This window comes from Heloderma suspectum, chromosome 2 (genome assembly GCF_057233095.1).
Source record: "Heloderma suspectum isolate Gila_16-S chromosome 2, 16-S_ref, whole genome shotgun sequence".
NCBI classification, from domain to species: Eukaryota; Metazoa; Chordata; class Lepidosauria; order Squamata; family Helodermatidae; genus Heloderma; species Heloderma suspectum.
This window is the reverse complement of record NC_139459.1, coordinates 143,452,187-143,464,291: the sequence shown is the minus strand read 5'-3', so window position 1 is coordinate 143,464,291 and position 12,105 is coordinate 143,452,187. Positions and strand designations below refer to the sequence as shown.

The following is a 12,105-nucleotide window of genomic DNA, read 5'->3' as shown; positions in this document are numbered from 1 at the left end:
CCTTTATTCATGTCAGTGTAATCTTGTGGAGTCAGTGCAGACACATTCAAGGAAGTTGACAGTGAATGACAAAAAATTGCCTGCTTAATAATTGCCAAGTACTATTGTGTGCTTCCTTTAAAGCAGGCCTGGGCAGCCTGCAGGGGTTTCCCATTCAGCCCACCAGCTTTTCCCAGGCCCCACTACCTCTACCTAGATAGGGAAAGGCTCTTATCTCTGAACTGCAGCTGACCATAGATGAGAACTTTTCCCCACTCATCTTTCATCCCCCTTGTGGCATTCTGGGTCAGCAAGGTTAAACTTCCCCACCTAGCACCCAGTGATGGAGATGAAAACGTCCTCTCCTCTGCTGGTCTGCATGGATCAGTTGAGGAGGGAGTTGGAAAGTGTCTGTGTTAGTACATGGTGTGGAAGGGCTGTGTGTGGCCATGTGTGTGCGAATGGGGTCTGAGACAATAGAATGGCCATGCCCACTTTGCATTTTGGCCATGCCCATTGCTGGCATATGGCCCCTGGGAGATTTCCTGGGTGGCAGTCCAATCCTTGGGCTGAAAAAGTTTTCCCGTCCCTTCTTTAAAGCATTGTAAGGGTGGCAGATGTTGTAGAAGTAAAAGTAGCAAGGCCATGAAGAGTTGCACTCATCAGTTCCCATGGCAAGCAGGAAGGTTGTCTTTGAACCCTTTCCCCTATTGTGAAGTCTGGACAGTGTCGTCATACTCAACTGTGTATTTATACCTAAAAAGAAAAAAGAAAACTGTCCATGTACTCCCAGTTCTCTGCCAAGAATTCTGCGACCTGAAGAAATTAAGCAAATTGAACAGATTTATGTACCTTTGTTTATTTTGCATAATTCAGCAACTTCCTCTGTTTTTGCATAATTCTGATTTTGCTAGTCATGGGCATGAGCATGTGCTTGCTCGCTGGATAATCATGTTCAGCCCCTCTAACTTCTGAGAGCAGGCACTGCCATCATCAGGCATGTTTTCACAACCACAAGGGCTAGAAATTTACTTAAAAAAAAAAAAAAAAGAACTGATATCTTTAGGAAGCTGAATTCTGTGCCCAGCTTTGCATATGTCACTTTTTCTGCACTCTTAACTGCATATGTATAATCCTCACACATCATGCTCCCAGGGACCTAGACATTATTGCAGGTTTCTCAACAGATAGCATGAAACATATGTGTTCTTTTGAACTTGTGTGTCTAGTTGAGAAAACCCTAGAGTAAACAACAATTGTATTTAGGGTTGCAGGTGGACATCTTAAATTAAATGTGAATAATTGCACAATTGATTTGTTTCTTAACTGGGAAAACAAGGGCCTCCAAGGACAGAAGCCTGCTCCTTTGTCTTTCAGCTCCCCCACTGTGGCTCTCACTCCTCTGAAAGCCAGTTGCAACTGCAAAGCTGAAGGAGGTTGAGGTTTGGGAGTGGGGCTTGACAAGATGCAAATCAAACAGCATGTATGTCTCATTCATTCTGTTAATACATTGTATTATTTTTTGTGTGCAAGCATGTCTATGTGCAGAGTATTGGTGTTTACCTTCAGTTAGGAAACATCTAGTTTCCTGAAATGTGCCTCTTTAACAGTCAGCTTTCTTTAGCCTATAAATTGGCTTTAGTCTCATAAACCATGCCAGCATTCCCCAACCTGGTGAACCTCAGGTGTGTTGGACTACAGTCCCAATAATCCCCAGGCAGAATGCTCAATGCCCATGATTGTTGGGGAGGATGGGAGTTGTAGGCCACCATACTCTGAGAGTGCCAGGCAGGGGAAGGCTGTTTTAAGTTGTCATTGTTCAGGAATCTTAAAATAACTTTTGCGTGGTGAAAACGTGATACCTCTGCTTCAGATATACCATCATACTTTACCTGGAATTTCATACCTCCTCCTTCTGTCTGATATGTTATAGCTCCTGGTTAAAAAATTCCAGTGTGAGTATCCAGTATTGCATCACTGAATCTGATTCCTGCTTTAAATGATTGGGAAGAAAAATCAAGATAATCACTGCATTTTGTATACAGTTGTTCTTCTATATTTACCAGCGCATTATTGATAACGTTGTATTTTCATCCCTTACTGAGCCTATCATTCTGATGGGGATCTATTGGGTTTAGAGCTAGTTTACATCTACAACATAATCAAGTGGTAAAACATTTTCTAGGCTGTACCAATTCAGTTTGCAAGTTGGGGTTATGTGCATGATTGAATGCTCCACCACCACTAAAGAAAAACCTAGTATATCAGGAAGAAGGGTTGAGCCTAGCTTTCTCTCTTGATTTGATATTTTTATGTGCAGGGAATCTCTCTGGATTTTCTCAGACACCATTCAAACATGCAGCTTCCCAACTAGTACTCTGAAGGGGATACAGTCCAGTATCACTTGATTTCTGTAGTAACTAGCCCTTGGTTTGTCTGTTCTAGACTGTATAAAGGTTATAAATATATTCACAAAAACTTTACTTTCTCTGAAGATCTCTGTCATATGGGAGAAACCTTAATGGGAATGTTGAAGCTTCTTCATTCTATGCGATGTATCATCTTGCTGGGCCTTGACAGATATACACGGCCAGAAGTGGTGGTAATAAGAATAAAAGGTTACACCATTCAAAACAGGACCTTCATCCACTTGTTTCTTTGGAAGTATGCTAACCTCACCATAGTTTTCTTTTTCTTACTCTAAACAATATAATCAAAAGAGTCTCTACCAATAACTTCTGAAATGAGGGGGAGGGGGGGGATCAGGGAGTCCATGTGTTTAATTCCCCTGCCCCTGACTTTTAAAATTAGTATAAATAATGTAGTGTCAGATTTTATATACAGTCAGGGCCAGAAATACTGGAACAAGGGTAACTGTTTTGGCAGTTGGTCTCTGTACACCACCACACTGAAGTTGAAAGGAAACACACCCAGATGGGAGCGAAGTCAGGACTTTCAGCTGTAATTCAAGGGGCCTGACAAAAGTGGGGCACTAACCATTCAGGAAGTACAGCCAGTGGCACAGACACACACCCATCATTGGTGGCTCATAAGTAATGGAATGAATGGCTGACAAGCAGCTGCATGGCCAGGTGTGGCCTGTTTCCTGGGTACCCCATGACCAACCAAGCAGATAAAAGGCCTGGAGGTGATTCTGAGTGTCACATTTGCATTTGGTAGCTGTTCACTGGAACGCCCAACATGAGGCCCAAAGAGGTGTCCATGCGAGTGAAGGAGGCCATCATTAGGCTGAGGAAACAAAATAAACCCATCAGAGAGATAGCAAAAACAGTGGGAGTGGCCAATACAACAGTTTGGAACATCCTGAAAAAGAAGGAATTAACTGGCAAGCTCAGCAACAGCAAAAGGCCTGGCAGACCACGGAAGACAACTAAAGTGGATGACCGCAGAATTCTACTCATGGTGAAGAGGAACCCTTTCACAACATCTAGCCAGGTCAAGAACGCTCTTGCGGAGGTGGGCATGTCATTGTCAACATCAACAGTCCAGAGACGGCTTTATGACTGTAAATACAGAGGCTTCACAACAAGGTGCAAACCACTTGTAACGCTCAAGAACAGACAGGCCAGATTAGCCTTTGCCAGCAAACACCTAAAAAAAGCCTGCCCAGTTCTGGAATAAGATTTTTTGGACTGATGAAACCAAGATTAACTTGTACCAGAATGATGGGAAGAGAAAAGTATGGAGAAGGAAAGGAACAGGTCATGATCCAAAGCATACCACATCATCTGTCAAACATGGTGGAGGCAGTGTTATGGCATGGGCATGTATGGCTGCCAATGGAACCGGGTCACTGGTGTTTATTGATGACCGGACTGCTGATCAAAGCAGCAGGATGAATTCTGGAGTGTATAGTGCTATACTTTTTGCTCAGATTCAGAATGCTGCCAAACTGATAGGATGCTGCTTCATTTTGCAGGTGGATAATGACCCCAAACATACAGCAAAAGCTACCCAAGAGTTTCTCAAGGCAAAGAAATGGGATGTTCTTCAATGGCCAAGCCAGTCACCTGATCTCAACCCAATAGAGCATGCCTTTCACTTACGGAGGACAAGACTGAAGGCAGAAAGACCCACAAACAAGCAGCAGCTGAAGGGAGCTGCAGTAAAGGCCTGGCTAAACATCTCGAGGGAGGTCAGCATTTGGTCATGTCCATGGGTTCCAGACTTCAGGCAGTCATTGACTGCGGAGGATCTTTATCCAGGTATTAAAGACAATCCTTAAGTTTGAAATGATGTTGGTTTGTTCCATTACTTATGAGCCACCAACGGTGTGTGTGTGTGTGTGTATGCCACTGGCTGGACTTCTTGAATGGTTAGTGCCCCACTTTTGTCAAACCCCTTGAATTACAGCTGAAAGTCCTGACTTCGCTCCCATCTGGGTGTGTTTCCTTTCAATTTCAATGTGGTGGTGTACAGAGGCCAACGGCCAAAACAGTTACCCTTGTTCTAATATTTCTGGCCCTGACTGTATATTTCCATTGTACAGTCATTCACAATATTATCCCAGTCAGTTGATGATTACTTATTGCCTCATAGCTTTACATAGCCTTTTCTCTTTATAATGTTCCCAACAGATCATAGGGATGCACCTTGTCTTGCAGTTTGTTATTCCAAAACATAACAAAACAGACCACTCCTCAATAAGACTTTTGTTTTCCCATTTACCGTCTCTAATTCTAATAGTATTTATGCTGAAATTCCCAAATATTAGTTTCCAGACACCCTTCATCCATTGCCTTATTGATAGGACATCTTTTTTCTACCATTTATAACTGATTGCAATTCTAGCAGCTGTTAGTAAATTAATGATTGTTTCACAATCTTTTTTGAGTTCCTTCATTCTTCACATATCCAGAAAGAACAATGAGATCATATATCAGATTATATCCCATCATTTTCCTAATATCCTTTTTCCAAAAGATCTTAATATTTGGACAGTATCAAAAGATATGTGATATATATGATCTGCATCTCCAGGATATGTAATCTGTATTCAAGATATGACTCAAGTCTTTTAAGTAAAGATGAGTTTATAGAAACTTTCCATTAGATTTAAACACAGGGTTTCTGAGGGAGCATTGTCCGAAATCCATTTCCAGGACTCCGCTGAAATCTCCAGGCCTAAATCTCTTTTGGTTTCGTTCCATTATTAGGGGAAATTTATAAATTATTAAACTCTGAATTTGTTTAGCTGGAATTAATTTCTCAAATTCAAAATAATTTCTTAGAGGTCCCCTATTCAGTTATTAATAAACTAAGAATATGCCTGACCTAGAAATACTGAAAATAAGATAGTTTCCACACATCAATATAGAAATATCATTGTATGTCTTTATTATTCAGTTTTGAACCATATCCCCAATTCTGCTAATAACCTGTGTTTTCCCACATCTGAATGTTACCCATACATTATCTATCTTGTATCTCTTTGTAATAAAATAGTGCAGTCATTGGTGAAAAGCCTGGAGATAATTTCCTTTTAATGCCTAACCATATTGTATACAGACTCTCTATAATTGGATTATACTTTAATCGTTCTCTTATCTTTTTATATTACTAAATCATATTTTGATATTACTAAATCATATTTGTAATGGGACATTTATTTCCTGTTGCTCTAATAGTAGTTCTTTATCCTGCATAAACCAAACATTCAGATGAGTGAATCTGGCTGCATGGTAATTTTTAATATGAGGAAAGTCCAATTCACCTTGTTTTATTGTACTACACAGTATATTAGCTGCTATGCATGGTTGACCATCAAACAATAACTTCTTCTAAGTATTGAGCATTGTCAAAGAAACAAACAAAAAGGAATATTTAAGGAAAAATAATTTGGGGGGGGGGAATCATTTTTAAGACTGAAAATTTTCCTAGCTGTGAAGTTTTTAAACCTGGCCATCTCATTAAGTCCCTTTTTAGTTCACTAAACAGACATTTGTGATTCATTGTTACTAATTTTCACATTGTATGAGTAATTTTAATTCTTAGGTATTTGACATATGATTCCCTCCAAGACATTAAGTATTTCTCTGATATTTGATCTTTAAACCTTTTTTCTAGATTAAAACCCATTGATTCTGAATTAATAAATTAAAGGTGCAATCCTGTGGCCCCAAGACATTGTCTGAGCACCATAGGATAGTGGGGATTCACCCCTCTGAGGTCAGCGACAGCACTCCTACCTTGGAATGGAAAGTTGGAGATCCGTTCCTCCTCTCCTGCCCCCTTGCAGCCAGTGTGAAAAGAAACATTTTGGCTGGCCTCTGAGTTCAGAAAATCAACCACAGAGAGCGGGGGAAAGGTTCTGGTGGCAGGGAGGGGAGGAAACGGGAGAGGCCAGGATACGAGCTGTCCTGAGCCTCTTCCAGCCTCCTTCCGTCCCCCTCTGAAGCACCATCGCTAGACAGGCAAAGAAGCACATGTAGTGAAAAACTCAGCAATCGGAGGAGGACAGGGGGGCCAAGATTGCCTTGGCTGCTCCCTCCGCCCTGCCGGCTTCAGCCTGGTGGGGCATTGGATGCATGAAAGCCTTCAAGTTTGGAGGCTTCCGTCTCATGAAGGCACAACCCATAGGATAGTGCCCTAAAGGATATAAAGTTCCTTTAATGTTAATGACTTTGCAGAAAGATCTCTCTGGGACTTTGAGAAATAAAGCAATATCATAAGTGCATAGACTTATTTTAACCAGATATTGTCCTTTCTGATTTCCTTTTAATCCTGATATTAGATCTTATTGTTTGCGCCGTTGGTTCTATAGATGAAGCAAAAATTAACGATGATAGGGAGCATTACCTTCATAACAGTATAAAATTGGATTGAACTCAATTTGCTGAACTAATTTATTCAGGTTCCCTGTAAATTATCTTCCTGCTATTGCAGAATTATTCTCCCCTTTTAAATTTCTTTAATGCTGGAAATAAATAACTTTTATTTGTTTATTTACTGTTAGCATTTATGTACCCCCTTATCTGCAAAAAGTCAACCAAGTAGTATACAAGAATTTAAAACCATAAAAGCAAGAACATTAAAAATGGTAAAAAATTAAACTACTCATTTTAAAAGGCTGAATGGAAAAGCTGTATCTTACACCCTTTCTACAATTCTGAAAAATAGTCTGAAAACCGAGTACCAGCCAACACTGCTAGCTTTTGAAGGTTGCTTCTTTTCTTTGTCCCAGTATATTTTTCTGCAGCCGTTGGTCTTGTAAGCGCTGCACAGTTTAACCTAATTCGTCTGCAAAAGAGCTTCCTGCATATTGTAAGCTGGACTTGTTTCTCTCTTCTCCCCCCGCCCCATTTTCTTTATTTAACATTGAGCCTGAGGAGGATTCCTTTGAAACTCAAATGTGTCTTATGCAGGTATATGCATCACATGAGTACTGTGCCCTAACTCTTCAGAAACAGCAACCACGCATGAAGGTATCACCTGTGTTTTGAAGTTCCAAAAGCATGGCTGTAGTTATCCACATGCTGCACTCAGTGGGACTTACTTCTGAGTAGACATACATAGGATTGGACTGTTAAAAACACTAGAAGCTGAGTGCATGGGTGTCCCGTGGATCAGGTGTAGAAAAGGAACAATTTGCATGTTGTTTCCTTCACATAACCAAATGCAACCCTCCTCCTGAGCCTTGGAATTGTGGCTATTACCACCTGAGAAAGAGTGGAGGACTGGGCAGATGATAGCAGTCTGAAGATAGTACAACAAGTACTGATAACCTGAAATGCTTGTACAGGGTTGGGAATAGATTAGAGACGAGCTTGGTTGGGAGAGATAGGTGGATGTCATTACACATTGTAGACCAGTCTTTCCCAACCTAGTGCCCTCCAGATGTGTTGGCCGTGCTGGCTGGGGATGATGGGGATTGTAGTCTATTACAGGTGGAGGGCACCAGGTTGGGAAAGCTGCTATAGGCTATGGTTTCAGATTCTATGGTTGTTGAGGTACAATTCAGTATCTTTCCACTTGCATTTCTTAAAGGCATTTGTCATAGGTTTTTTTGCTTATAGCCAATCCAAACTGTGGTGGAATTGTAGCTGTCCTTGACCTGTTTTGTCTGTCTATACCTCATCAGTACTTACTTAGCAAGTGGGTGTGAATCCCAGGATATGGGGCCAGGGTGGTCCCTTCCCTGGGGTGATAGAATCTCTCTGATCAGCTGTGGCTGATATGGGGGACATAGGTTTTTGGCTGCCATTGCGTGACGCTGTCTCTGTCGCCCTCATCCTGGTCTCAGGTGCCGGATGTGTTCCCTGACCTTTTACTCCAAGTCGGAGATGCAGATCCACTCCAAATCCCACACTGAGGCAAAGCCGCACAAGTGCCCTCACTGCTCCAAGAGCTTCGCCAACAGCTCCTACCTGGCCCAGCACATACGCATCCATTCGGGGGCCAAGCCCTACTCCTGCAGCTACTGCCAGAAGGCCTTCCGCCAGCTCTCCCATCTGCAGCAGCACACGCGGTAAGGGCCGAGGGGGCCATGGCGGGGAGGCATCCAGGAGGCACCTTAGCCTGATGCAAGTGCCCTGGGGGGTCTGCTTAGGGCAGCTCTGCTGTGCACTGCCAGGGGTTCCACATTTAGATCGTGCAGTAAGCAAAGATGCCCCTAGTGTGTGCTATCTGGTCCTCTGCTGGAGGACAGTCTGTAGTGAGGGGCTTTTTAGCTATCAGGGATTCATATCTGTGGGAGACTGAGATCCAAGGTGCAGGACTGACAACCTCCCCACACCACTAGAACACTGACTGAGCACCCCACCCGCACCCCACTGCTGCTCCAGCCCTGGGCTTGCCATACACACACACTTCTGCCACCACTTACTCCTCTCTCTGGCCTCCTGGTGTAGCTAGGTCTTGGGCTTTCACTCCCTCTTGTGGAGTTCAGGGCAAGATTCCCACTTGGTTTTCCTCCACTGTAGCCAGACAGCATGGTGCCGTTCCTCATGTTGTCATTGCTAGCCAGCTGGCGGTCATGTCCAACTGCTGCCCCTGCTCCTCCTCTTCGGCAGGATCCACTCCAAGCTCCACACGGCGATTGTCAAGCCGCACAAGTGCCCTCACTGCTCCAAGAGCTTCGCCAACACGTCCTACTTGGCCCAGCACCTCCGCATCCATTCGGGGGTCAAACCGTACACATGCCGTTACTGCCAGAAGGCGTTCCGCCAGCTCTCCCACCTGCAGCAGCACACACGGTAAGGGCCAAGGAGGCTGGGGGCCCAGCCTGGCCCCCCGTGCCGTCAGCATGCACCTTTTTGGAGCACACAGGCCAAGCATGCAGGGGGTGGGAGGGGGTGACCAGCCCTGTTAATTGGAAAGATGTGGTCCACCAGAGAGGATGGAGTGGGGGCTGCAGAGGAGACACTGACCGTGCTAGGGCAAAGGGGGGGCATGTTCTGGCCCTGGGGAAATCCTTTTTCACTCCCCTTCCTACCCAGGGGGTCACAGAGAGCGAGAGAGAGAGGCAGACTCGGGCTACTGGGGTCCCAATCTACAGGGAATTAGGCGGGTTGCAAGATTTGGAGATGAAATGTATGGAAGCTTCCTTTGGTGTTTCAGGGGGTATAAAGGTACACAACTTTCTCAAGTAAGTTTAGCTAGGCATTTTGTGTGTGTGTGCTTTGAAGAGGGAAGGCAGAAGAATGGATCTGTAGAATCATCCTTTGGCACTGCAGAGGGCAGAAGGGAAGAACCCACAGACTTCAGTTTGGACAGAAATCTTGTTCTACACTCCCTTGCTCTGGCAGTGCCACAGGTGACTGCAGTAATTGTGAGTTTGCCTTTTGCCCATGAGCTGCTTGTCTCTCTCCTTTTGTTCTTGCATGATCTTACATGCTTCCCTGTTTAACTTAGCTAGCTAAGTTGGACTAGGAAGGAGGTGGCAAGGAAATTAATAAATACGCCTGGTGGAGGGTGGTGCATGTTTTGGTTTTCTAGCTGAGCTGTAGGGAATCTTCAGAGCATCCGGGAGTGGGGTTCTGTTTTGGTTTTTCTTCTGCTAATACTCCTTTTGTGCTATTCCTTTCTGTGGTAGGATCCATACTGGAGACCGGCCCTATAAATGTGCTCACCCTGGGTGTGAGAAGGCTTTCACACAGCTTTCCAACCTGCAGGTAAGGCTGTAAATTTGCCCCACAGTGATCTCTGAAGTGGGCAAACTATGTATTCCCCCACCTCCACCCCAGCACAGACTGATGGAAAGTATTCTTGGTTAAAGAGTGTTAGCATTTCCAACAGCCTATTATTTAAACCCTCACCTGGTAGCCATATTTATTAATGCAGGCAACTGAGCAGAATGGCAAGGATGCCCTGCATAGAAATGCAACAGGCTGCTGCAAGAGAGCTCCATCCATCCTCTGTCATCTCCAAGTAGGCTAGTAATGTTTTTTGGTAAGCTAGTGACTTCTGTGGACTTACTTACAAGGTTGTGTTACAGAGGGAGGCATTTCTTGCTGCTTATCGCCTAATGCTTGAGCAGTATCATTGTGCCCTTCGTATAATAATTTGGACTGTTGACACAAGATGTTGAGGAAGATAAGGGGCAGAAATGGAATGGAATTCTGGGAAGAAGTGACCAGGATTATGTAGAGAGTGTTGGATGAGCAAGGAATTATAAAGGACCCATTCACATGTAACAGTGGCAAATTGTGGGTTAAGTAACTCAATTTGCCTGGGTTTCTGATATGAATATACAGCCTCCAATTGGCCCAATCATAGGTTGCCTTCTGACATGTAAATATGGACAATATGGGTTATTCATGGGTTAAACACCTCAAAATTAACCTAAGCATTAATTATTTAGGTTATTTAACCCACAAATAACTCATAGTATCTGGGTTCACACATCATGATTGAAGGTTGTATATTCAAATCAGAAGCATCTTGCAACCCAGCAAGTCATGAGTTAATTAACCCATGATTTGCTGCCATGATGTGTGAACCAGGTCACAGTGTAAAAATAAGCTGGTCAGGGTTTAGTCCAGGTGACCAACTGCATAGACAAGGTCTAACTGTAAACAAATTCCACCCAAAATTATTCCACTTGCACATTGTCCAGAACAGTATTCTATATTAAATAGCCAAAATCTAGAACCAATGAAGTGCGCCTGAAAAAACTGTGACCCTTTTTGTTTTTCATATAATACTTTAATGAAATTCAAACACAAATTGCCTTTATCATAAGAAAACTGGCCAAAAAGGTGTTCAACATAAAACACCAAACTATCTACTGTACATCTAATGTCTGGTTATACCAAAATATAGGCAAATATAGGTCTTATGTCATTATACTATATGGTGAAATAGTCATTATAACCTATTATATGCAAATTTTGATATTTAAACAATTGGCAAGAATATACATATGCATTCATTTTTCACTACCAACATTATTGTTTAGTCCTCCTCCTCATTGCTAAGAACTGGTAATGCATTTGTGCAGTTGCTACCACTACAAAGCTTACTGCAGATTTTGTTGAGTGATCTGGCAGGTCCAGCAAACTGTCTTTAATTTCTCTGGTGCTGGTTCTTTATTTCTTGTGGGTATTAAATGAAGATATCCATGCAAATATTCCCATTTCTATTGTTCTGGGAAGACATTGTAAGCTCTAAGTGTTTTCCATACCAAACATTTAAAATTAACCCTGTACAGGTGATAATTAGCAGCATCAGCAGTTGGAGGGAGATGTGCAATATCAAGCTCTCTGTAGGGTTTCTTAATGTATTTCACTGCATGCTGAATGGCTCGCAATCCAAAGGATTTGTTGGCTTTCCATCATCTGCACCTCCCCCCCTTGTGTCAACCCTCCTCAGCCTTTTGATAATCACATGAGCATTTGTTCTATGAACATACCTGTCCATACTCCAGCTCACATTCTGTTCTGACACCTTAATGTGAAATTACTTTTCTGGAATGCTTTGTTTACTTCTAGATACTTGTCCTTACATTCTGTTGTCTGCTGAATGTATAGTCTGGCACATTTGGTGTAATTATTATGTTCAGGACTTGAAAAAAACAGAAGCATTAGTTCAACACTCTGCAAATGTAATTTCCAGTTTCCAGTCCTTTCTGCACATATAAATGCCTTTGCTGTATAATGACCATGT

The 12,105-nt window shown here is 42.9% G+C and overlaps 1 protein-coding gene and 1 pseudogene across 8 annotated transcripts in view; both read left to right on the top strand.

Annotated features, from left to right (window-relative positions):
• LOC146352896 (protein CFDP2 pseudogene) overlaps positions 1-12,105 on the top strand; it is a 1,048,348-nt pseudogene that overhangs the window by 311,078 nt on the left and 725,165 nt on the right. The window lies entirely within an intron of this gene.
• Positions 1-12,105, top strand: part of ZNF384 (zinc finger protein 384) — a 49,618-nt gene that overhangs the window by 23,176 nt on the left and 14,337 nt on the right. For 5 of the 7 annotated variants that reach the window (XM_084835169.1, XM_084835164.1, XM_084835163.1 and 2 more), the window contains exons 5-7: positions 8,243-8,467; positions 9,012-9,194; positions 10,034-10,112. In XM_084835169.1, coding sequence (XP_084691295.1) covers positions 8,243-8,467; positions 9,012-9,194; positions 10,034-10,112 — 487 coding nt within the window. The remainder of the gene's footprint in view (positions 1-8,242; positions 8,468-9,011; positions 9,195-10,033; positions 10,113-12,105) is intronic. The other 2 variants (XM_084835166.1, XM_084835165.1) reach the window with 1 other exon arrangement.